Below are 25,543 nucleotides of genomic sequence, written 5' to 3'. Positions count from 1 at the left end.
TCTAGGTATTTCTACAGCTCTTGCTTTATCAGGCTGCTAGCCCAAGCACTGATGGGTTATTTCTGCCTCAGGTTCTCTAAACACCTGGTGAAGTAGGGACAGCTAATACCATCCTTGTTTGGCAGCAGAGAACTGAAGCACAGAGATAGCGAGGGTCTACTTACATGCTTGGCTGCTGTCAACCCAGGCTCCACTTAAACCCACCTCAACAGGAAGGAAAATGTTGTGACAGGCCAGGTTTGAGGATACCTGTGAGGAGCAGAGCTGTAGGTATTCCCCATTTAAATCTTAATACGAAACATTAATTTCCAAATATCTTCATAGAATCATAGAATCATAGAATGGTTTGGGTTGGAAGGGACCTTCAAAGGTCATGTAGTCCAACCCCCCTGCAAGGAGCAGGGACATCCCTGACTAGATCAGGTTGCTCAGAGCCTCATCCAGCCTGGCCTTCAACGTTTCCAGAGATGGGGCCTCCACCACCTTTCTGGGCAACCTGTTCCAGTGTTCTATAACTCGCATCGTAAAAAATTTTTTCCTAATTTCTAATCTAAATCTACCCCCCTCTATTTTAAAACCATTACCTCTCGTCCTATCGCAACAGGCCCTACTAAACAGCCTTTCCCCATCTTTCTTGTAGGCCCCCTTGAGGTAGTGGAAGACCGCTATCAGGTCTCCCCGGAGCCTCCTCTTCTCCAGGCTGAACAGCCCCAACTCTCTTCCCCAAAAGCATAATAGAGCTGTGATCTAGTATGTAATTTACTGTCCTCGGAAATTCCTCAAAACAGCAGAGCTTCCCCCAATTGTTCATGCACAGAGGAAAAGCTCTACTAGAGTTCCTGCTTCGGCTTGCTCCTGTGACCGCAGGCTTGGCCCTCGACAGCCATCAGGCTGAGTGTGTAAAATCCATCTTCATTCCAAAGTTGTCCCTACGTGCCTTACAACAGGCTGTTCACAGCACACACCTTGCCTCTGAAATTATTTTACTGTTCCTTCTTGAGGAAGAAATTCTTTAAATTCCTGCATGGTGTCCCAAAATTCTGGGTCAATCTATCCTATGGCTAAGATCTTGGACAAGGCTGTGCATGCCTCAAGTCTCTCCAGCTGTAAAACAAGACTGATGGCACTTCCTTCCTTTCTCTCACTATCAGTTCTGTTTCAAGCCTACGGCTCAGGAAGTCAAATCGCTGTTCATATCTACTGTCCCTTATCTCTGTAAAGACCCTCAAGATGTTAGAATCATAGAATCCTAGAATGGTTTGGATTGGACGGAACCTTACAGGTTATCTAGTTCCAACCACCCTGCCCTGGGAGAGGCACCTTCTGCTAGACCAGGTCATTCAAAGCCTCATCCAACCTGGCCTTGAACACTTCCAGGGATGGGGCATCCACAGCTTCTCTGGGCAACCTGTTCCTGTGCCTCATCACTCTCACAGTAAAGAATTTCTTCCTTATATCTGATCTATACCTACCCTCTTCCAGTTTAAACCCAACTCTCTCAGCCTGTCCTCACAGGGGAGGTATCTATGCTATTAATGCAAATCTGTCTCAAAAGCTGCCTGCTCTTTTCCTAAATGCCTTATTTCTGGCCAGCCTTGCAATGGTGGCTCCAGCACTACTTCAGCATCATAGAACCAAACTTGGTGAAGACCTAATCTATCTGACAGCAGTTAAGGGAGGCTTCCTTTGTCGCTAACATAAGTGCAGATGCTTTTGAGGGTGTTGAAGAAGAGGAGATTCCTACTGTAGTAAGACTTAGATTGCCTGTACAATCAGCAGAGAGAAACACAGGTGTCTCTGAAGATTTGCTACGGGAGATGTCACCAAAATTAGGCACCAACCTCATCTCATTGAGGGAAGAGAAGCTAAAGAATGTTTCTAATTTTGAAACGTACATTTTACCTTAGGACACGCTAGGATTAGGAGAAACACATGCAACAGCAACAGTGCAGTGTGAGAGACAGGAGGAGTTCCCTAACCCTGAGGCCGTCTGTCAGAGCACGTATTCCTGAACTCTCCTTTTCCCTCTAAAACAAGGCAGTGTAGGCTGTGCCTGACTGGGAACAGCCCCTGGCCCCTGGCCCATACTGTCCATCAAATTGTTTCTGTGAATTTCGGCATTGGCTGAGGCGGAGAACAGGCTAACTGTTGACTAGGCCTCCCAGAAAGAGACTTCAGCAGGTCATCTACTTTGGCCCTGTGTCTCATGGCAGGTGTTTGTTTAAGCTCTCCAAAGGCACTCCGAGGCCTGAGAAATGCCACTCCTCTACCCAGCTCGGTGCTGGATCTCATGAGCAAACCTGCTCTCAGGTGCCAGCTGTCTTTGTGTTGCCATGCTTTTACACTGTGAGCTCATTGTGCACCATAGAGGTTCACAAGGCTGGACCATCCCTGGTCTAAATCTGAAGTGTTATGCCATTTTGTAACGGGCCAAGCATCTATCTGAAGTACAATATTCCTTAAAGACTTCTGAATATTCGTAAAACAAACTAGTCCCATCCGTTTTGATGATATTCTGTATTGATCTCACACCTAATGCCAATGATGAAGATGAAAGAGCTCTGATGATTTTGTAAATATTATAGACAAATGTAGCCTTCAAAGAAGTTAAATACTAGCACTATTTAGCATTTCTGAGTTATTCTGTCCTCTGAAAGACAGACCACTACAAAAATAGTAAGACTGGACGTGAGATCAGTGGAACAAAATATAAACAATTATTTTTTCTCTCAGGCTTGATAATTACAGAAGGGAATGATGAGATATGGACAACAGACACCTGCCTTCACTGATCTAGGAACTTTCCCTCCATTTATATCATTCTTTGAGCGAAAGGTGGATGCTATTTTGTACTTCTACATTTTTGTTTCTAGGTGTGACAGGCCAAGCCCTCAGGCAGGAAACTCCTGCGGCCCAGGGCAGGATCATACAAACTCCAAATGGCTGACACCTAAACAATGTGCAGTAGCTTCCTATACAGCCAGCTGCACTCGCAGTAATAACAGGAAAAAAATCAAGAGGTTAATAAAACGAAACGAGCAGGAAACATGCAGTCATCAGACTGTCTAGCACTTCAGTCTATAGAAGTAACCCGTGGCAGGCCTGACTCAGGGACCTAATCCAAAACTCATTGAAGCTCATGGAAATTCCACTTCAGCAGATGTATTGGACCTCACTATATCGATACGGGAGTACACGGAGAGTTCCACCTTCCTGGTACTCACACAGTGCTAAGCTCCAAATCTCTTGCTTTGTTGATGCTAGCTGTGAGATAGGCCAGCCATTAATAACTGCAGATGCTCCAATAAGGATGAGGAGAAGAAGTGAAAGTTTGTGGCTACCTCCCTTCTCCCATCCCAGCCCTCCGAAGTGAGGAAATGTATGCTGGTGTGCGCTTTTTCACAGCCTTTCAAAACATACGGTACTCAGCTAAGTGCAAAGAGCTGGAACAGAAGAGTAGAACTCATTGATTTGCTTTTTCTTTTTTTTTCTTTTTTCTTGGATCCTTCTACACAACTCCAACATGAAGGTCAAACAGGAGGCCTTAGCTGGAGTTGAGAAAAACCTCCTGAGCAGAGGTGAGGAAGAAATACCAGGAAGAAGGCAAAACTGGGCAGGGCTTTCTTTTTCCAGTGAAGTACTGAATTTAAGGCCTTTTTCAGCTTGGTTTCAGCTACCACTATGTTCAGCCTTGCATAGTAATGTACCACATGGCATGAGGAGCGTTCATCCCTTTACTTATGAGTGCCATGGCATTGGTTTGCATGCAACTAACTCATAGAAAATAAAAATTGCCCCCACAGCCCCCCTGGAAACTGTATTTCTGCTCTAGTCCTCCAGACCCCTTAGCATACCAGCTAGCTCAGCCTCCTGCACCACACTAGGCACAAAGCTGAAATAACACAGTTCCTCCAACATCACAGAGAAAGTATCTCACAGCCTGTTTATTGCCTGTTTGAATCCTTATCACTAAGGGGTTCGATTTGGTGTCCTTGATTAATTTGTGTTTATTTTCTTTTTGTTCTCATTCAGATGTGTTATCTAAGGTCAGCGCAACTTCCCCTGCTCCCCTTTCCCCTTTTAGCCAGCTCTCCCATGAAATATTGTTGTGCCTGGGTGTGTGTTTCTTAAAGTCATTGTGTGTTTTATGTCTGAAACAAACATTGTCTCACCATCCAATTTATTACGCACTACCTAAAGGTCATGTTTTATACACAGAAAGGAAAGCTCTCTATTGTGGCACAGTAAGAAAAAACTGGACAGTTACTGAAAACAAGGGTTTTAGCCCCAGAGATCGAGTCTCTGAAAAAATGCTCAGCGGCTGTTTGCAAAGGGCAAAACAAGACCCAGTTGCTATAAGGTACTGGGCAGGCATGGAGCTAGACTGTCTTGTGCCAGCCACATATCTGCTCCCTTCACACCTAATCTTCAGCAGCTCCTGGTTCCTCTCTGCATGTGTCCTTCACCTCCACACATCTCATAGAATCATAGAATCTTTACGGTTGGAAAAGACTTCCAAGATCATAAAATCCAACCGTCAAACTAACACCACCATGTCCACTAAACCATGTTCCAAAGTGCCACATCTACATGGTTTTTTAACATCTCTAGGGATGGTGACTCCACCACTTCCTTTGGCAGCCTGTTCCAGTGCCTGATCACTCTCTCAGTAAAGAAGTGTTTCTTAATAAATTTCCTATAGTGTTTCCTCATGGCACCATAGGCCTTTCATCCAAAATGCCTAAAGGGAGGCAGAGCTCTTTAAGCCATAGGAAAATGCTGGCATTGCTACAACTGAGCTTAATTGAGTTCAAAAAAAGATACAGCCTAATTGGAAAGATGCAGAGAACAAGGGCCAAAGAGGTGGGATGACTGCTGTGCTAGAGCGACATAGGACTCTTCAGCCTGGATGAGCGATGGGAAGTGTAAAAGTGATGTATGCTGCTATGAGGCCATGGAGCAAGTCTGACACCCAGTTTGATAATTAAGGATCAAAACTGAGCCTAATGAGTGGCAGATTCAAAGCAAGCAGAGGAGCTATAGAGCTCCTTGCTCCTGGATGTTGTGGATGTTGGACATTTTGCTAGGCTTTATTATCGTTTACTTCATTTTGTGTGAGCTCAGTAGGCCATTAAGGGCTGTTAAACACCACAGCCTGCCTCTGCCTCCAGAATTCCTCTACCTCTGACAGCCAGAGGTAGAAAGAACATTCTGAAGGTGTGCTGCTACAAGCTTTCCTTTGGTAAAACTCTTCCCTAGGGCCTCTGCTGTAACCTGCGTTGGATAAGAATCAACTGGGCTAGAGGATCCTTGGATCCAACCAAGTGTAAAACTGTTTATGACATTAAGAAATCACTACCCATTAGAAAGGTTGGGGGAATGGTCTCTCAGTCTGAAGAAAGGAGGAAAAACATAGAATTAACTGCTTTTACGATGAGGCTTGACAAACCTCTTGAAGCAGAATTTAGGAGCCCAACCACACCGGGGGGTCATGGCCTCAGTGACCCAGGATGTGCCCTACATGCTGAGGCTATGGACTAATATCCACCTCACAAAGAACTCTGATGGTAGAAGACGTTGCAGCCACAGAGTTGTTTGTTATCCCCTTCCTGCTGACGCCAAAGGTGTGTTTGTCTCTGCTTCTGCACAAGAGGGGTCATATTCCCAGATACAGAATATAGAAAAGTTTCAGCCAGCAGGAATAAAATACTTCTGTCTGGGATGGCTGCATAAGGATGGATAACGCTGTGTATTCTAACACAGAAATGCTTGTTTCAGCTTACGCTTCTGCATTCATAATCCCTCACCAAAGAAGTCACTCCAGGGTGGGTGCTTCTTTCGTTCCGCTCATCAGTTATTAATAGACATTGACAAGATCCCCTGTGCTTTTCCTTTTCCAGGCTAAACAGTCCCAGGTCTCTCAGCCTCTCCCGATATAACAGATGCTCCAGCCTCTTAATCATCTCCCTGGCCCTTGCTGGACTTGCTCCAGTATGTGTCTGTCTTGTACTGGGGAGCCTGAGAACTGGACCCTGTGCTTCAGATCCATCCAGAATCAGGAAAGCTTCTCATCATTAACTCTAGTATCAAATGAGAAATGTCAAAAAGACTCTAGAAAGAAGACATGGCTGGGCAGGGTAAGAGAAGCTACCGAATGTGTCAGCCTGCAAGAGACAAGAGAGCGGAAATCTGGGAGTCAGAAGGATAAGGTGGAATAAGCCAGGTCCTGCAGAGCAAACAGAGGTTACGTGAGCTGGGGAACCAAATTAACAATCCACAGGGCTGTAAGAGTGTCTGTAGAAGCAGCCTGGCCACCAGACATGAGCTACCAAACCCTGCTGCAAGGGATAATACAGCATATCAACAATATATTACTTCTGGCTGTGGTTCAACCCAGGTTTCTCTGCACCATGCTGCACTAAAAAGGCCGTAGAAGGCATGAGCTTTGTGGGCGTCATCTCCCTGTCAAAGACAGAGATATGGACTCTGAAAAAGAGTTAGTCCTCAGCAGGCCTTTCCTATCCCAACACAGTGAAATGGCTGTAAGTGACAGATGAATTTTGTTACCTAGCCACATGAGAGTGGTAGACCAGAGAAGAAGGTAGGTTTAGATTGGACATAAGGAAGAAATTATTTGCTGTGAGAGCAGTGAGGTGCCAGGTTGCATGGGGCTTTGAGCAACCAGGTCTAGTGGAAGGTGTCCCTGCCCAGGGCAGGGCGTTTGGAACTGGATAATCTTTAAGGTCCCTTCCAACCCAAACTATTCTATGATCATTCTCATCAGTTGTACAGCTAGCCAGCAACCAGGACAGTGCCAGTGTCTTGCCAAATGTGGCAGACTGGTTTGCACCTTCCTCCTTCTTGAGCTAATGTTTAGCCAAGAACTATCACAGCTAATGCTTATCCATGTCAGAATATCCCTGCTGATGCAGCAGATAGCTGTTCTGTACTGACGAGCAGTAAGTCCACCTGTGAACTGCTCTGGGAGAGCTGGGATGATGTACTGTCCAGACTATGTTGAAATGCTCATGGAAAGTTCTGTCAGCTGCTCTCAGAGAATTAGAACTGCTTGAAGGATGTGATAATTTGGCCTTTCAGCTGGGCAGTGTGATCTGTGTTGTCAATTATCTGTCTGAGTGGTTCCTATTTCAGCTACTCTGCCTTGCAAACATGAGTCTTGCAGAGTTATTTTGTTTTTGCAGCAAGTCCTGCTTGGTGATGGTGTGATTTGCGCCTGATCTGCAGATAGCTGGGACTAAATTATGTTCATTTTCCATGAAGACTGTTTGAGTATGTAAAAAGGTCATCACCAATTCACTGGAAAGCTTACAGATGAATAGAGGAATTTAAAGTCATAGGTCAAGAAGGAAAAGTATATGCTCTGCAAACAAGGATGGAAAATGTTACTTTATGTAGAAAAGGGTGTGAACCAGAGCCCTTCTTCTGGAAATATCATTTTGGGGAAATTCTTTATAAGGTTGTAGAGTTCCCCTCCTCTGTGCTTAAACCAGTGGGAATGTTGTGCTTGAATGGTCCAGAGAGGAATTCCTGAACTTGTCTAAGAGTGGGTGTAGCAGAGTCCAAACACAGCTGTCAGTACACAGATCGGTGGTCTTGCACGTCTCCTCTGAATCTCTTTGAACTCATCTATTGCACAGAAATTGAAGCAGTGTAAAGAAACAGAATGAGGTAATTGGAAGAGATCAATAAACAATCTACCCAGTGTCCCATGGCCACAAACTCACATGGAGGAAGAATCAAGGGCTCTCTCCCATGTTAGCAATTTTCTTGTCTATTCTTAAAAACTTCCAATGAAAGGAACTTTGCAGCTGCCCTGGGTAGTCTAATTCAGTGCTTCTAACGTTCACAGTTACACATTTTCCGTAATCACCAACATTGAGGTTGTAGGATTTCGTGTCATCCCTCACCCAGCTGTTGCTGGGAACTTTTATGCCAATCCTTTTCCGAGTGATAGGCTGTTATTGTGTTTTTACCTGACTCTTCTCCTATCTAAGCTGAACAACCTTCAACCTGCTGACAAGGTCGTACTTTGCTCATGTTTTAGCGTTCACATGGCTCACCTTTGGATGCTCTCCAATACAGCAACATCCGGACACAGCGCTCCAGCCAAGGCATCAACAGCATCAAGTAGAGCACTTTTGTTACCTTCCAGGTCTTAAATTAAAAATACCTGTTAATAAGCTTCAGAATGAGATTAGCCCCGTTTTCAAGAACATCGTGTAGATTTAGGTAGTAATTTGCTAGGACTCCCTCCAGATTCTTTCCTGCAAGACTGAGGTGGGAAAAACTATATCAATTCATGACAGAGATATAGTAACTGAAGCCCCAGGCATTGCCAGCTTCACCCCAAAACCTTTTATCTTAAAGTTATCTGCCTATTAATTCCGATATGCTTGGGATTTACTCTGTCCTTTCATTTCTTAAATGCATCTCTCTGAGAAGCTGGCCATGTAAAAATCGGACTCAAAAAGAATAGCAAATGATGTAAGAACCTGCAGTGTTGCATCCAGCTTCTGAGAGATTTTGCCATCTTTTTCTGAGTTTGGGATACAAGTGGCAGTGGGATTTGATTACCCAGCTCGCTGAGGTTAGATTCTAGAGAGCAGACTGACATCTTAACAGCCAGGACTGAAATGAAGATGGATGAGTCAAGAGGGCTATATCTTGTTAACTTCATTTCTAAATTTGTTTCCACATTTACTTGTACTTTAAACAGAATCTCTCAGGTTGTGCCTCTGTGGGAACATTACCCTGGTCTGTTTTGGACATGCCAGATGAAATGTGTTCATACGCTTTTGTAACGGCACGTTTCCAGTGAATTACAGGATCAGCGTAGCTCTGCTATATTTTGGATGAGTGCTCCTCATTCAGAGCAGATCTCTTCTAATACACCTTCCGCGTGCTTTCCTGAGCCTGTGATGGCTCTGAAAGAGCAGTGTTTAGGCTAGAAGTGTTCTGCAGTTGAAACTTCAAAACTTTAAAATCCAGGAAGTTCGCAGTTTCTGGTGACGTGACAGTACATGATGAATGCATACAGGAAAAACCAGCAGGACAATCAGGACATCCCCCTGTACTCACATACCAAGTTGATTACATACCTCATGCCCTGAAATTGTGCAATTTTCACATTCTCCTGCAAGGAGAACCAAGATTTCTCATCCCTTTCGGCTGCAATTTGATGACACAGTCTCTTGAACAGAAACCCTTTTTTAAGGGATCCTTTGCCCTTGCTGACATCCTTTCCCATTCCCACAGCCCAAGGTGAACAGAGTGCTTAAATCTATCGAGGCTGGCCAAGCAGTCCTGCTTCAGCTGCTAGAACTTCATTCTGCTGAATATGGTACTCCTGAAATCCAACGGAGATCCTTTGTGTCATTTTTAAATACTTCTGTGGGCAGCGGTCTGAGCAAGTCATCTCTTCTGGTTTATCTTCTCTGCTAGTGAAATCCTTTATGCAATTCAGGAAGCAATTTTCTGCAAGTTTATTGTATGTTCCGAGAAACTCTTTGAACTGCTTGATCTGATCAGATTCCGGTATTTGTCCAGTCGTATTTTACAGCCGGTGATTCACCCCACTATTTGACTGCTTTTGGTGCTGTTCATTAAAATTGTTTGAAAGCCATAGGAAAAAAAAAAAAAAGGAGAGGGGTAGGAGGATTTGGTTTTCCAGTCAAGGGCTGGCAATGTGAAAAGTGTGGATCCACCACAGCTAACTTGGTCTAAGCCAAGCCTGTCCATCTCTTCATGCCATCCCCTGCGTTGGCACTGCTGCTTACCTAAACCAGCCAAGGGAGCAACGCTGGGTGAAAACTGCGCAACTCTTTCTGTAGGGACGGACCATGAGCTCATGCTGAACTGCTTGTCAGGGCAGAAAAGAAGACGTCCTCCTTCTCTTTCCCCTCCTGCCCTTCCTGCACACCTCTGTTCCTTCCCCCTTTTCTGCTTGGGGCCACACATCTCCTCCTCTCAGACAGGGGTCTGGAAAGCACCAGCACAAGGCCACCAGTAAAACCTGTCTGCAGAGAGGTGGTTACATTTAGTGCTGTAGATGTACCCTTGGTTTTCTGCTTGTTCGGATTCCTGAACCACCTTGGATGGGCAATAAACCAGATCGATGCCACTGCAACAGTGAGGATAAGCTGTGAAGGGCAACGAGGGCATCAATCATGTCAATTTAATCACCTTAAAACTGTGGCAGCATGGCAGGCTGAGGGCTGACTCACCACATTGTGGGAAGAAGTAGGTGACCAGCTTTGCAGAAAAGAGAATAGGAATAGGAATAGGAATAGGAATAGGAATAGGAATAGGAATAGGAATAGGAATAGGAATAGGAATAGGAATAGGAATAGGAATAGGTTGTATTGCTGCCAAGGACAATGCACCTTCCAGGTGGCTCATGAAGAGAAGTTTACAGTCAAGTACCGTGATATCCTTAGAAGCCGTAGTAAATGCTGGCACCTGCAAAGGCTGCAGGGCAAACTTTTCTAAACACATATTTTGCTTTTTATGGCTCAGACCCAGCAAGAGGCAAAGTGCTGTGACATGTCTGAGGGCTGTTAGAAGTGGAGCAGGCAGCACACTCACCACAGACAGCTGATAGAGGATTGAACACCTGGTCCAAGCTCACTGCGACGCAAAAATGACCAGTACTACTCTGGACACTTAACACCATGGGCAACCGCAACTATGCTGCCATGACAGCCATCCCTCCTGATCCCCTAAAGCAGTCAATGTCAGCTGGCAACATATCCCTGTTGTAACTGCTGGACCAGCCCCAATGTCACAACTCCTTAATTTGGGAAGTAGTGTAAAAATGGGAAACGCATGTCTCCTTATCAAGCACCTTATTAACTTTTTTTTTTGTTTTCCTTCTGCGGTGTGAAAATGATGGCATTTACAGCTTGACTCAGCTGTGTACTTTGGTGATATGTGCCCTTTTGGGATGCTCTGGTGTGTCCCACCTGGCTTTCAGTGGCTGCACAGTGGCCATGGAGATCCTGGGGCATATCTGTCTACCCGATGAGTCTTCACCCCCATGGACTTCTGATGAGAAATCAGGATCTCCATAGAGTCTATTTCCAGTTTCTGAGGGAACAGGAGCTCTTTCCATAGACCTATCTCCTCAATTAATCACTGTTTAAAAAATAATTCCCCAGAACATGAGTTTAAACCCAAGCTTTTCCACAGAAGCTGCACGAGCTCAATGAGTCTCTGCGTCACACACAGTATTGTGGAAACAAATTCCATCGATAAACTGGTTGTGATCAAACACTGTAGGGACAACAGCCCCGTTGTTATTTGGACAGATGGCCCCTGTTTGTGCAGTTGGTTCCTGGCTCCACATTTTGTTCGAGGTAGAAACATACATATCAGAGGTTCCCCTGGATTCTGGAAATTCCCTGCTCATCCCCACCTTCCACAGCAGCTATTGGAGCTGTAGGTCTGCATTGCTGTGCAGCTCCTCCAAGGGCACCAACATATATTCCTGCTGCCTTCCAGGTCCAGCCCACAGCGAGCGTGCTGCCAGCTCGGGTAGGAAAACTTTAGGGTTTTCTTCCCTTGTTATTGAAGCCAAAGCCCACAGACATTTTGCCATAGCTACAAAACATGATTTTACCACTCAGCACCCTCTTTTGTTAGAGCAGAGCAGGTGAGTAACACCAGCTAAACAAGTTAGTCCACTTGATAAACTAATCTGCAGATAAGAAACTGAAGGACTTAGATCAGTGTAGGAGGAAATAATGAACACTGCCTGATGAATGGTATCAGGAAATATCTCCTCTTGAAATGCCCTGTGGGTTTTCTGCAGTGGCATCTCTGATCAGACTCACACTTGAAAACTGAGTGCCGGCTCTAGAGGAGGCTTGTTTTCTGGGCAGTGATAACATGTTCAGCTAATTATATAAGTTCCTGTGTTTTTATTTCTGTTTGAAAGAGCAGCCTGGGCTGTAGTAGAAAGCAGAGGACGTTTGAGATGGATCTAATTAGAAGATCTTCTTTCTGAATCACCTGAGAAGGTAAATTATATTATATCTCTGAGTGTCTTCATTTTCTAAAACATACGCGGTGGTAACGGTTGTGCTGGATTTGCAAAAGAGGGTGGAATTATTTTGCAACATTTATGAAAAAGATAAACTTACTAAAAAAGTAAAAATGAGGTAATGTAGATCACTTATGTCCTGGGTTAAAGTGAGACCTTGCTATTTAACTCTAGGAATCACCCGCACTTTAAAGTTAACTTTAAGCAACATTTTTCAACCTGAATGCTGTGGAGAAGAATAGATCTGGTAGTAAACCTGGGTTTCTTTAGTCCTCTGGGGCTTTATAAATCAAAGATACTTATTGTCTGCCAGGAGACAATTCATATGAGAAACGATGAATGTGTCCACGTAGCTTCTGTTTTGCCAACTGAAGGTAGATAGATACTTGAGAAATTGCTTGCTGAGACATTTACAGCAATTCTTCTTTCAACAAGTCACTAAATTAATAAGAGGCACAGCCACATTACTTGAGAAGGACATTAATATTTTTCCCATGTGCAATTTGATATTTGTTTATTAGTATCCTGGCTCTCTAGATACTGCTTTGGGATTTTTTTTATTTTTGACTAGCAACCAAAGCCTGAGTAGCCACACGGTTCTCATTTGCAGAGTTGTTCTCTATATGGTTTCTTATGTATACAATTAACGGGGCATTAATTGTATACAATTAACAGTACGCAGTTGCACAAAGGGCGTATTTGAAATTAAAGGCTGACCCACAACATTTGAATATGAATGCAAGTTTCTCAGCAGCACAAAAGATACATACAGAACTGTAGCAGATGCTGTTTAATCTCATGATCTTTTTTCCCTTCTATTATCTGTCTTATCAACTCATTACTGTTCTTGGTACAGATTAAGCTGTTATACCATATGGTGTAAGGATATGTTACATGTACAAAACTACCAGAAATCTTTGTTTTGTTAGTGTTTCTATTGCTAAGTCGTGTCACTATCTCAAGGACTTGTGTCACAGCTTGTAACTTGGCAATGTTTCCCTCTTGATTCGTTTTGACCCGTCTTGGTCTTGGGATCAGCCAGATCCATGGAAGTTTTGAGGTTGTTGCAAGTGAATGATGTCTTCAAAACACCGAAATAGTATCTTCTGTAAAATGCTGGATATACTGATGGACATGCCCAGGAAACTGAAGAGACATTTCCTTTTCCCTACCTTTTTTTTTCCCCAATTCTACCAGCCATTCATCCATCAGATAAAAAAAAAAGCCTGTAACAGTCTTTTTGTTGATCGATTTTGGGGTGGGAAGATATTCCAAATCGGTGAGATGTCTTGCTTTCAGGTTATTCCTATGTAAGAGCATAAGAGTAGCCATACCGGATCAGCTCAAATGTCTAGATAGCACAGTTTTCTGTTGTTTGGTTTTTTTTTTTATCTCTGTTGCTACCCTAGAATATCTTTAAATTGATTTTCCTTTTTTTTAATTACTTCTAAGAGTTCATTTGACGTTTCTTCAGACTCCATTTCTGAGTGGTAATAGTCAGTTCAGAGCCCATCGCAGAAGACATAACCTCAGGATAGTTTCTTCCTACCTTACACTTATCAGTGCTGAATTCCACGACCCAGTCACTCGGTATCCTGTGATTCCTTCCTGCTTTTGTTAGTCTCAATCATTTGAAGCTGTCCACAGTGTTGTATCACCTATCACTGTCTTTTCCACTTCACCTGAGAACAGAGGGTAAGAGACAGGCTTACACGCACATTCTTGCGGAGCTCTGGTGACAACATCTTTCTATTGGAAAAGCAAATAATTTCTTCCTGCTTGTATCTCCTATCTTTTAACCAGGTCAGTATCCAGGTGAAGTCTCAGCGCAGATGAATCTCTCTAAGAATTACCTGTGGTGAGAAACTCTGATAAATCCCTGCTGGATACCCACGTCTGTGACATCAAGTATATTGTTTGGCTGTGAGCTCATTGCTGTCCTCTACCCGTTCACAAGGTGAGACCACGGGTAATGTTCACATTATAATTTTCCATCATGGGGTCTTTTGAGCAGGAAAGTCACAGTTCTTCTTGGAAGCACTAGTTCTGATGTGCAATGTAGTGGCAATTAGGTACCATTGCCAATGTTCATTGTCATCTCAGGAGGTGCTGATTTTTCTGTGTTGGTTTGGTGATTCATAGCCTTTCAAAGCCTACGTTTGTATGAACAGTTTGTATGAATGGCCTTTTCAACACAAAAAGATCATAATTTTACAAAAACTGATGATTTTAATCAAATCGATGTTATCCACTCCAGTACAGTTCAGCACTATTCTTAAGAGTCTTTTCTCAGTGCTTTCCTTTCTTAAAATGATTTTCACAATCTGCTTGGGTTCTGCCTTTTCCTGTTTATGAATTCCTAGCTGTTAATTCTGGAGTTACAGAAGTGCTTTATTAGGAATAATCAGAAAGTGCATATTCATAGCAAAATACATATTTTTACGTATTCTTCATCTCCCTTTCTCTAGTCCCTCTGGTTGCACAAAATATTTCTGTACCTGCTACAAGGGTCCATGCATGTTTTATCTCTCCCTTTACATTTCGTCATCGAAACCACCTGAATAAATTAGCTTAGATATTAATAAGCTGGAAAAGGTTACTTTTTCTGGGTTTTGACTTCAGGCAGCACGTTATATTCTGATGTGCCGGTATTCTTGTGTTCTAGGTTATTTGCTTGTTAACATCAGTGCAATTAATGGAAATGTATGCTAAAAACTCAAAATGAGATTTATCACTTTTCATTGTTTCCCTTGTTAGTCAAGGGGTAACAGACAGAAATCTCTAAGTATTCCCTCATGTTCTGGCTGCGTGTTTGCCAAGTACCACTGTAATGAATATTTGAAGATCCAAAGTCAACTTTTCTCATGGCAGATGAATTTCTAGCATCTCACTTTTTCCTGTTAGGAATCTGCTTAGGACTCCGCTTTCTCCAAGCGATTTCTTTCTCCTTCCATTTTGAGTATGTACAGCCAAAGTGAAAAAAAAAAAAAAAAGATATATGAGGGAAACAGTCTGGTGATAGTGGCATATGAATAATTACAGACCTTGTTCCATGCTCTGTCTTGGATGAGTGAAGAGGTAGAGTGTTCTGAAAAAGCCTGAACACGCTGTTTTTGTGGAGTGTGCTGGTATTTCCGACCGTGTGAGTCAGCTGAAAATTCCCTGATCCTTTTGCTTTGTTTTCTTTTCAGGCTGTACAGCAAAGTCACTGGACAAAATGCCACCCAAAAATACTGCAGGTCTCTGCTGTCTGTTTCTACTCGTCACAGCATGTTGCCAGACATCTCAGGACTCGGGCTTTGATCCATTCCTCCCATATGCAGTGAGTATCCCTTCCCAGCCCCACTGCTTTTCATTTGGTCTCTGCTTGTAGCACCCAGCTGCTATACCTCTCTTTCACATCCACAAAACCTTGGAGGAACTCAGTATGAGATCAGACAGGGAAACTGAACCCAGAGTCTCCCTAGTGTGTAAAAGAGATGGAGACATCCAGGAACTAGGCTCTTCCTGCTTCCCAATCTTAACGCCTCTCCAGAAGAAACTAAGCAAAACTTATCATAGACTCATAGAATCATAGAATGGTTTGGGTGGGAAGGGACATTTAAAGGCCATCCAGTCCAAACCCCTGCAAGGAGCAGGGACATCTCCAACCAGATCAGGTTGCTCAGAGCCCCGTCCAACCTGGCCTGGAATGTTTCCAGGGATGGGGCATCCACCACCTCTCTCATAGGGCAACCTGTTCCAGTGTTCTACAACTCCCATTGTAAAAATTTTTTTCCTAATATCTAATCTAAATCTACCACCCTCTATTTTAAAACCATTGCCCCTCGTCCTATCACTACAGGCCCTACTGAAGAGGTTCTCCCCATCTTTCCTGTAGGCCCCCTTGAGATACTGGAAGACCGCTATAAGGTCTCCCTGGAGCCTCCTCTTCTCCAGGCTGAACAGCCCCAACTCTCTCAGCCTGTCCTCATAGGAGAGGTGCTCCAGCCCTCTTATCATCTTCATGGCCCTCCTCTGGACCTTCTCCAGCTGGTCCATGTTTCTCACCTGTGTTAGTCTGCAAGGCATTTAAATTGTTGTCCCTGTGGCTAAGCAGGCAAGTTACTCTGGCACTGTTCCTGAATGGGATTCATCCATCCTATGAAAGAAAGACACCAAATAAATCTTGCCTAGAATTAGTGTGTCAAGAAAACTAGCTCAGGCACAGAGGTGCTTACAGGTAGGTGACAAGAGTCTCGCCACTCTCTTGACAGTAGGACATGAGTACACATGACCAAAATGCCACTCTGAGTGACTTGTGTTTAGATGTTGTGCTTGTACTCAGACTTCACTTCAGTTTCCCACTTCTTCGATAGTTCTCACATACCTCTTTTGCTTCATCAATAGTGTGAATTATACAAAGCTGTTTCGTGCTTTGTCCTGTCTGTGAGTCTGGTAACAGTTTCTGCACAAATAGTCCATAACTAGAAAGGACAAAAGAAGAACAGTGAAAAAAAGGGATTGACTAAATGGAAGTTAATATAGTCTGGTAAAGAAAACTAGTCTACAAATCTACCAGCTCAGTGGAGGCTGTTCAGCCTGGAGAATAGGAGGCTCCGGAGAGACCTTATAGTGATCCTCCAGTACCTAAAGGGGGCCTACAGGAAAGACGGGGAGAAACTCTTTAGCACGGCCTGATGTGATAGGATGAGGGGTAATAGTTTTAAACTGGAAGGAGGTAGATTCAGACTGGATATAAGGAAAAAAAATTTTACAATGAGGGTGGTGAAACACTGGAACAGGTTGCCCAGAGAGGTGGTGGATGTCCCATCCCTGGAAACGTTCAAGGCCAGGTTGAACGGGGGGGTTTTGAGCAACCTGATCTTGTTGGAGATGTCCCTGCTCCTTGCAGGAGGGTTGAACCAGACAGCCTTTAAAGGTCCCTTCCAACCCAAACTATTCTGTGATTCTATTATTGTATCACAGTTCTTATTAGACCAGAAAATACATATTTTATCTTCTACGTTATGAACACTATCAAGCCAAAACATCTATGTTCAGCCTCTAGCACCACAGAGACTTTAGTTCTGATGGACTGAGCAGAACCCCCACTGTACTCGAAGAGCAGGTTCAGGAACGTCTGAGGAACCTGAAGATGCACAAGTCCATGGGACCTGATGAGATCCATCCGCGGGTCCTGAGGGAACCGGCGGATGAAGTTGCCAAGCCACTGGCCATTGTATTCGAGAAGTTGTGGTGGTCTGGTGAGGTCCCTGATGACTGGAAGAGAGGGAACATAACGCCTATTTTTAAAAAGGGGAACAAGGAGGACCCGGGCAACTACAGGCCAGTCAGCCTCACCTCTGTGCCTGGCAAGGTCATGGAGCAGATTCTCCTGGAAACCATGCTAAGGCTCATGGAGAGCAAGGAGGTGGTTGGTGACAGCCAACATGACCAATTTGGTGGCCTTCTATGACAGCGTGACAGCATCAGTGGACAAGGGATGAGCAACGGATATCATCTACCTGGACTTGTGCAAAGCTTTTGACAATGTCCAGCACAACATCCTTCTCTCTAAACTAGAGAGACATGGGTTTGATGGACGGACCACTCAGTGGATAAGGAGTTGGCTAGATGGCCGCACTCAGAGAGTGGTGGTCAACGGCTCAATGTCCAAGTGGAGACCAGTCACGAGTGGCATCCCTCAGGGGTCCGTGCTGGGCCCGGCCCTGTTAAACATCTTTGTCGGCGACATGGACAGTGGGATAGAGTGCACCCTCAGCAAGTTCGCCAACGACACCAAGTTGTGTGGTGCCGTCGACACGCTGGAAGGGAGGGATGCCATCCAGAGGGACCTTGACAGGCTGCAGAGGTGGGCCTGTGTCAACCTCATGAAGTTCAGCCAGGCCAAGTGCAAGGTCCTGCACCTGGGTCATGGCAATTCCAGGCACAAATACAGGCTGAGCAGCCCTGAGGAGAAGGACTTGGGAGTGATAGTGGGTGAGAAGCTTAACATGAGCCGGCAATGCGCCCTTGCAGCCCAGAAGGCCAACTGCATCCTGGGCTGCATCAAAAGAAGCGTGGCCAGCAGGTTTGAGGGAGGGGATTCTGCCCCTCTACTCTGCCCTGGTGAGACCCCACCTGGAGTACTGTGTCCAGTTCTGGAGCCCCCAACACAAGAAGGACATGGACCAGTTGGAGAAGGTCCAGAGGAGGCCCTGAAGATGATGAGAGGGCTGGAGCACCTCTCCTGTGAGGACAGGCTGAGAGAGTTGGGGCTGTTCAGCCTGGAGAAGAGGAGGCTCTGGGGACACCTTATAGTGGTCTTCCAGTACCTCAAGGGGGCCTACAAGAAAGATGGGGAGAGGCTGTTCAGTAGGGCCTGTTGTGGTAGGACGAGGAGTAATGGTTTTAAAATAGAAGGAGGTAGATTTAGATTAGATATTAGGAGAAACTTTTTTACAATGTGAGTTGTAGAACACTGGAACAGGTTGCCCAGAGAGGTGGTGAAAGCCCCATCCCTGGAAATGTTCAAGGCCAGGTTGGATGAAGCTCTGAGCAACCTGATCTAGTCTGGGATGTCCCTGCTCCTTGCAGGGGGGTTGGACTAGATGACCTTTGAAGGTCCCTTCCAACTCTAACCATTCTATAATTCTATGATTCTTTTTCAAGGAGGTTGAAAAAAGGCAAGGAGAGGTGAAGAGGAATGTGAGAACTCCTTAAGCTGTTGACGGTCTTGGTTCCAGCAGCTCTCTCTGCTCTATGGCAGATGTCTAATAGTAACCAAGTATCTTATTTGATCTGTTTTTTTTTTTTCAAACTGTCTCCAATTCAGCATTTAGGCACTTTTATGAAAAGGGTAAGATTTCACTTTTTGGCATCACTGATCCTGCAAATGTGTCATCACTTAGTGTGTGAAATATGTGAAGTATTTAACGACATAGTAATATCCTGCAGTTGTTTGGGAGAATAATTAAAAAAGGAAATCACTGAGACCAAACCTGGGGGAAGAACTGGATCACACTGGGCTTTCATAGCTCTTACAGCCAGCCTCTAAGGTGAAAGGTGGTAACCTCAGCAGGGCAAAAATATCAATGCACCTTTGGATCTTCACCACTAGCACAGCTGTGATACGAAGCCCAGCTCTAATCACACACCAGATGGTTCCTTTATGTAAAGAGATTACTTAAGAGCTGCCAAGCTATTCACCCTTTCTGTAAATAAAGATTCCAGTAGGACTCAAGAAGCTGGCAAAGCTGCGAATTTCCTGCCTGCGTCTTTGCTTGTTCTTTAGCTTTTCTTGCTAGCTGTGGTGCCAATGTATTTTTAGACATGATTTAAAAAGTAAGATGGTCTGCATCTCATTTGGCTGCACCCTGTGTGAACCCAGTCGTACTGAAATTATGCCACCACTGCCCTGGTCAACTGTGTGCTATTGATGGCCCACAAAACAGTTGACCTGACACCTGATCTGGAGCCAAGATCTTTCAATCCCCTTTCTACTCCTACTCAGGCTGGCTTTGCTGCTGCAGAGCTGAAAGCTCAGAGTGAAGAGGAAAGCAAAGGGTTGTATGACTCCAGTTTCTGGATTCAAAGACTGAGTGATCAGATCTCCCAAGCAGTTTGCAAGGCTAGCCCAGGGCTGAGACCACTGCATCAGTCCCATAGCCAGTTTCCAGCTCAGACACAGAATTTCTGCTAATCTGAAACAATTGCCTTGCAGAAATATGCAAATAGACATCTGCAAATTCAGTACATCCCTTAGCTGGTGTTTACATTTCCCTGCTTGATAGATATAAATATTCTGTTTAAAGAGGAAAACGGGGATGGGGAAGGGCAACAATTGGTGGAAGGAAAAAAATTATCTATGCTGGTATTTTCTTCACTAATTCCTTCATGCCAACAACAGCAGCTAAAGCTTCACTTTGTTTGTTAACAGAGCTTCACTCTCTGTTTTCCACAGATTGACAGTGTGCTAGGAGAGGAAAGCTTCCAGTCAGAGATGCAAAGACAGAAGCGAAACAGTACGTACATGAATCTACGGTAACAGCAGATTTCTAGTAAGCCAAGGGTGAAATCACTATTGGGGACAGCATCTCTTGAGGTATTGAAATGCAACTATCAAGGGGGAGGTAATTGCTGTGGTTTAACCCCAGCCGGCAGCTAAGTACCACACAGCCGCTCACTCACTCCCTCTCCCCTAGTAGGATGGGGAAGAGAATCAGAAGAGTAAAAGTGAGAAAAGTCATGAATTGAGATAAGAACAGTTTAATTGGTAAAGCAAAACAAGGAATTCATCAACAGGCAGCTGTTCAGCCATTTCCAGGGAAGCAGGGCTCCATCATGCACAACGGTTACCTGGGAAGACAAACGCCATAACTCTGAACGTCCTCCCCTTCCTTCTTCTTGCCCCAGCTGTTATTGCTGAATATGATGACATATGTTGTGGACATCATGCTCCAGGTCAAATGGTGTGTGATATCATATTGGCCAGCTGGAGTCAGCTGTCCCAGCTGTGTCCCCTCCCAACTTCTCGTGCACCCCGAGTCTACTTCCTGGGGGGACAGAGCAGAAAAAAAAAGAGAAAGCCTTGATGCTTTGTAAGCACTGTTCACCAATAACTAAAATGTTGTGTTAGCAACACTGATTTTATTAAAAATCTGAAACATATCCCCATACAAGCTACTATTAAGAAATTTAACTCTACCCAAGTCAAAATCAGTACAGTAGTAAAGGCACAAACAAAAGAGATGGAAACTTTTGTCTGGTCAGAGATTGACATATATAAGTACAGCTTCTATGCAAGATTAAATACACAGTGTAGAAAAAAAAACCCAGAGCTTCTTAGTAGAACAGGGGTCACAAGATAATCCTGAATGGCTTCAGTCTGTGATTGACAACACATCCACTTGCTGAGTCAAAAGAGAGAAAGGATGAGACAGCTTTTCTCCATATATACTATGCCATTTACATCAGCTTCCTATTGCTCTGAGGCCAAAGAAATCTGGCAAGCAGCAGAGCAGGAATCAAGATTTCCTAAGCACAATGCCGCAGTAAGCAACCGTCAAAGAGCAACAAAGCGCACATTTCAAAACAGAAGCCATCAGTTTTCTAATTTACCCTCAGACACAGCTTTGCAGTCTCATGCTATTTCTCTTTCAGTGCTTACTTTTGACCTTCCCCTTCTGGAGTACACTGTTGACATTGAAGTAAGCCTTATGGATTCATCTTTTCTGGAGCCAGTCAAAGAGTATTTAAAAAACCTTACTCTTGCCATTTCAACAAATATTTCAAATGTAGAATTGACAATTTCAAACATCAACATTACAACAGGTGAGTTGGTTATTTATTTTTAATATTCTGAGTGATGTGCTTTTTAGTCTGTATTTGATCTCTCCCAGTTTTACCATCCATCACGCTTAGAAATCAGCAGAACTGAACTGTCTTTGCTGACTGCTGAAAGACCCAATCAGACTGAAGCTCTAGCACACGTTTTGTTATCTGCATCCCACCGCTCCTCTTTATACAATGCTGGCATTAGGAATAGCCCTGAATGCTTTTCTTTTCCTAAGGAAGGGACAAAGCCAGAGGAAGCCCGAGCCAAAGGATCTTGCTCCAGTTTGACTAACAAGCAGTCTGAGTTACTTTCGAGTTTCAGGGAGCTGCGACAGCGGTTATCAGACTGTTTACTTCCCTCCACTTGCATTTTGAAAGTAAATCGCTGTAAGAAGCTGTACTCTGACCCTGACAGAGTGATACAACCCACTAAACGTATTCTTACAGGGCAAGATATCGTATGGGTTTTATTACATGGGGTGTGATTGTGCAACATCACATCCAGTAACCAACTCAGCAGGGGATATATACAAATATGCCAAGTATTTACAACAGCAGAGGAGGAGATTTGGTACCTTCTTATCGCTGCACTGCCCGTAAAGCAGTGATGGGAAGTGTTCATCGGTTCTCAAAACAACATGCAAATGGATCTTTTAAAGGATCACGTGCAATCTGTGAAAATCACTTTGTTAATACCTTACTTTGCTAATGGCACATTAAAAGCAGAAAAACTTACAGTGAGGTGGATTTTTTATTATTAATCAAGGGACCGTTTGTCTTTAAAGAACTTTATGATAATGTCACCTTCTCTTATGCGGTGTCTGTCAGGATACAGTCAAAAAGACACAGCATCTCACTAGCCATTGGGACTTTTAATGACTTTTACATGTTCTTATAATCTTTAAAAGCCTATGGATTTGCTTTCAGCCTAGGCAATATAGAAATATCCGATCTGAAAACTATCATAGAACCCTAGCCAATATGCCAGGTAAATTTTTAGGATTGAGCCTCACATCTCCATTGAATTGCTTAAATGTAATTGATCAGGTTTGTCCCTGTACCAGTCTGATTCCAATTCCTGGTTAGTCATTTATAATTAATACAGTAAGATTTGCAAGGCGTCAGATCATCACGCTTGCATCATTCAAGTGAATTCACAAGAACGGTAACATTTAGTTGAGATTGCTAGCATAAAGATACAGCAGGGCAAACATAAATTATGCAATATGCTATTCCCCGTTTACCATTCTCATAGTACTCTCTGTCTGATGCTAGTGTGTCTACCCAATGGTGAGAACAGTAGCTGTTGTTCTTGTGAAAATGGATACGCCTGGCCAAGTGCGGTGTGCAGTGACTTGACAACCTGCCCTTCCGTCAGCCTAGCGCCCGACCTGCCCTGCAGCTACATGAAGGAAATGCCTTTCTACGGGCCTTACTGCGAGCCTCAGACTGAAGGTAAGGAGAAGCAGTGCTGAACTTCATCGTTGCACGACTCTGGTTAGAAGATGGAATAGTGTTAAAGGTACAATCAAGCAGCACGTCAGGATTGAGTAGCTAAAAGTGGAAAGTCTGTAGAGACACTCTAGAGCTCTTCTCTTTGTGATGTGGGTCCACCTTGACACAAGTACTTGGAGAAATTTAGTGCCAGGATAGAGCCCCAGCTCCTGGAATCACTCACATGCCTCTTCGGGACTTTCATCTTCCACTAAACAAAGGAAGTTTTATCTCATCTAATTTTCAACAGAGGCACTTACAAATGTGACTGAAGTGTGCCATAATGCTCAAGAGAAGAGAAGGAACAAAAAAATCCCAGCGTGTATCTTTTGTTTGGTCTTATTTCATGACTCTTGTGACAAGGTGCACATGACTTTTTAGGAACCTAACTGATGACTGGACATGTAGGCTTGGCAGTGCTGGGGTGGAGCACTACCTGCTGTATCTGCACCCCAAGACAAAACCCTACAAGGCTCTGCCTCTGATTTGTGATGGAGCAGCACGCAGAGATACACGGAGGCAGCTCTAGAGCTAGAAGCAGTCCAGTGCTGTCAGCATGCCCATTCTAGTCAATGCTACTCAGAGGCAATGCTTTCATCACAAAGCAGCCCCATATCAGTAGTGCTGTACTGTTTCCAGGACTAGAGCTAATATCTCTTCCATGTGGAAGTCCCACACCCCTTAGAAGCCCAAGGTCGTGGGTACAATGTTCCTCTGCATGGTATAGACATGTCCTTAAATGGACACAACTTAGAAAATTCCAGTTTCTCTCTAAGCATTTTATATTATTTTTTGCCCATTGATGAGTCTTCACCAGAATATTACCCGCCCAAAGTAACTGAGGATTTTTTCACTAATTTCAGTGATACATAGGTGGAAATTCATCCTGTGTAACTTTTCACTATGTGAAAGTTAAGGATCTGGTCAAAGATACTCATCCAAACTCTCTGTAACTGGAACAAAGTAGCAATTTAACCACTGTAGGAAAGCTGTCTATCACCTTCTGAATGTGTCATCTTCTGAAGGTGTCTACAGCTTTACATCAACCTGAGAGTCTAGATAACTAGCAGATACCAGGCGTTGAAATTAGATATAAAAGTTAGGAGAATCCCAATTTTCCTATCATGCAGATGAATCTTGGCAAATTGTAAGATTTTGCGTTAGGATTAGGATGACTTCACCAAGGGCAAATTGCACCTGACTGATCTAGTGGTCTTATATGGTCGAGTGACTGCATCAGTGGGCCAGGGAAGAGTTATGGATGTCATCTACCTAGACTTCTGTAAGGCCTTTGATACAGTCCCCTACATCATTCTTGCTGCTAAATTGGAGATATATGGGTCTGACAGATGGACTGTTCAATGGATAAAGAACTGGCTGGATGGCCACGCCCATGGAGTTATAGTCATTGGCTCAATGCCCAAGTGGAAGCCAGTAATGAATGTTGTCCTCAAGGAACCTTACTATTTAATATCTTCATCAATGACATAGACAGTGGGATTGAGTGCATCCTCAGCAAGTTTGTATATGACACCAAGCTGAGTGGTGCAGTTGATCTGTTAGACAGAAGGGATGTCATTTGGAGGGATGTTGACTGCTCGAAGAGAGGGTCTGTGCAAACCTCATGAAGTTCAACAAGGCCAAATGCAAGGTCCTGCACATCAGTTGGGGCAATCTCCAGTATCAATACAGATGGGGAGATGAATGGATTGAGAGCAGCCCAGACGAGAAGCACTTGGAGATACTAGTGGATGAAAAATTGGACATGAGCCAGCAACGTGTGCTCGCAGCCCAGAAAGCCAAGCATACTCCGGTCTGCATAACAAGTGTGGCCAGCAGGTTAATGGAAGTGATTCTTCCCCTCCACTCCACTCTCATAGGATTCCCCCTGGAGTACTTCATCCAGCTCTGGAGTTCCCCAGTACAAGAAAGACATGGACCTCTTGGAGAGGGTCCAGAGGGTGGGTCTGGAAGAGGACCACGAAAATGGTCAGAGATGAAAGATCACTCCTATAACGACAGGCTGAGAGAGTTGGGATTGTTCAGCCTGGAGAAGAGAAGGCTCTGGGGAGACCTTATTGTGGGCTTTCAATATTTAAAGGGAGCTTATAAGACAGAGAAGGACTTTTTACCAGAGCCTGCAGCGACAGGACAAGGGGCAACAGTTTTAAACTGAAAGAGGGTTGATTTAGATTGGACATAAGGGAGAAATTTTTTACAATGAGAGTGGTGAGACACTGGCACAGGTTGCCCAGAGAAGTTGTGGGTGCCCCATCACTAGAAGTGTTCAAGGTCAGGTTGAATGTCCCTGCCCACAGCAGAGGGGGTTGGACTGGATGAACTTTAAAGGTCCCTTCCAACACAAACCATTTTACAATTCTAACATTCTATGATTAAGTCAGAAGAAAGAGCTAAGAAATCACTTTGTAAGCATAACTTTTGATTATTTTTACATTTACTTTTATGTTTTTCCTTACAGAGTCATGCGGTACGGGAGAACCCATTGTAATGAATATGTCAGTCAGACTTGACACAGACTTTTGGGATGAACTCAGGAATTCTTCTTCTGAGTTGTACAAAAAATACAAAGATGACCTTGAAAAAGCGGTAATGACTTTATTTTTTCCATCTCTGGAGGTAGAAAGCCCTCTAAGAAATATAATATTTACC

At 44.0% G+C, this 25,543-nt stretch overlaps 1 protein-coding gene across 5 annotated transcripts in view; it reads left to right on the top strand.

The window, feature by feature from the left end:
- Positions 1 to 25,543, top strand: part of ADGRF5 (adhesion G protein-coupled receptor F5) — a 52,279-nt gene that overhangs the window by 3,713 nt on the left and 23,023 nt on the right. Inside the window, exons 2-8 of one of the 5 annotated variants that reach the window (XM_086745240.1) lie at positions 11,962 to 12,038; positions 13,865 to 14,018; positions 15,253 to 15,383; positions 20,007 to 20,067; positions 21,206 to 21,376; positions 22,655 to 22,834; positions 25,353 to 25,480. In XM_086745240.1, the coding sequence (XP_086601366.1) occupies positions 15,279 to 15,383; positions 20,007 to 20,067; positions 21,206 to 21,376; positions 22,655 to 22,834; positions 25,353 to 25,480 (645 nt within the window). In that variant the 5' untranslated portion in view covers positions 11,962 to 12,038; positions 13,865 to 14,018; positions 15,253 to 15,278. Of the gene's footprint in view, positions 1 to 11,956; positions 12,039 to 13,864; positions 14,031 to 15,252; positions 15,384 to 20,006; positions 20,068 to 21,205; positions 21,377 to 22,654; positions 22,835 to 25,352; positions 25,481 to 25,543 lie in introns of all 5 variants that reach the window. The other 4 variants (XM_086745239.1, XM_086745242.1, XM_086745243.1 and 1 more) reach the window with 4 other exon arrangements.

Source organism: Chlamydotis macqueenii, chromosome 3, assembly GCF_036417535.1.
Source record: "Chlamydotis macqueenii isolate bChlMac1 chromosome 3, bChlMac1.mat, whole genome shotgun sequence".
Taxonomy (NCBI): Eukaryota; Metazoa; Chordata; class Aves; order Otidiformes; family Otididae; genus Chlamydotis; species Chlamydotis macqueenii.
The sequence above is the reverse complement of the archived record's forward strand: the minus strand, read 5'-3'. Positions and strand labels throughout refer to the sequence as shown.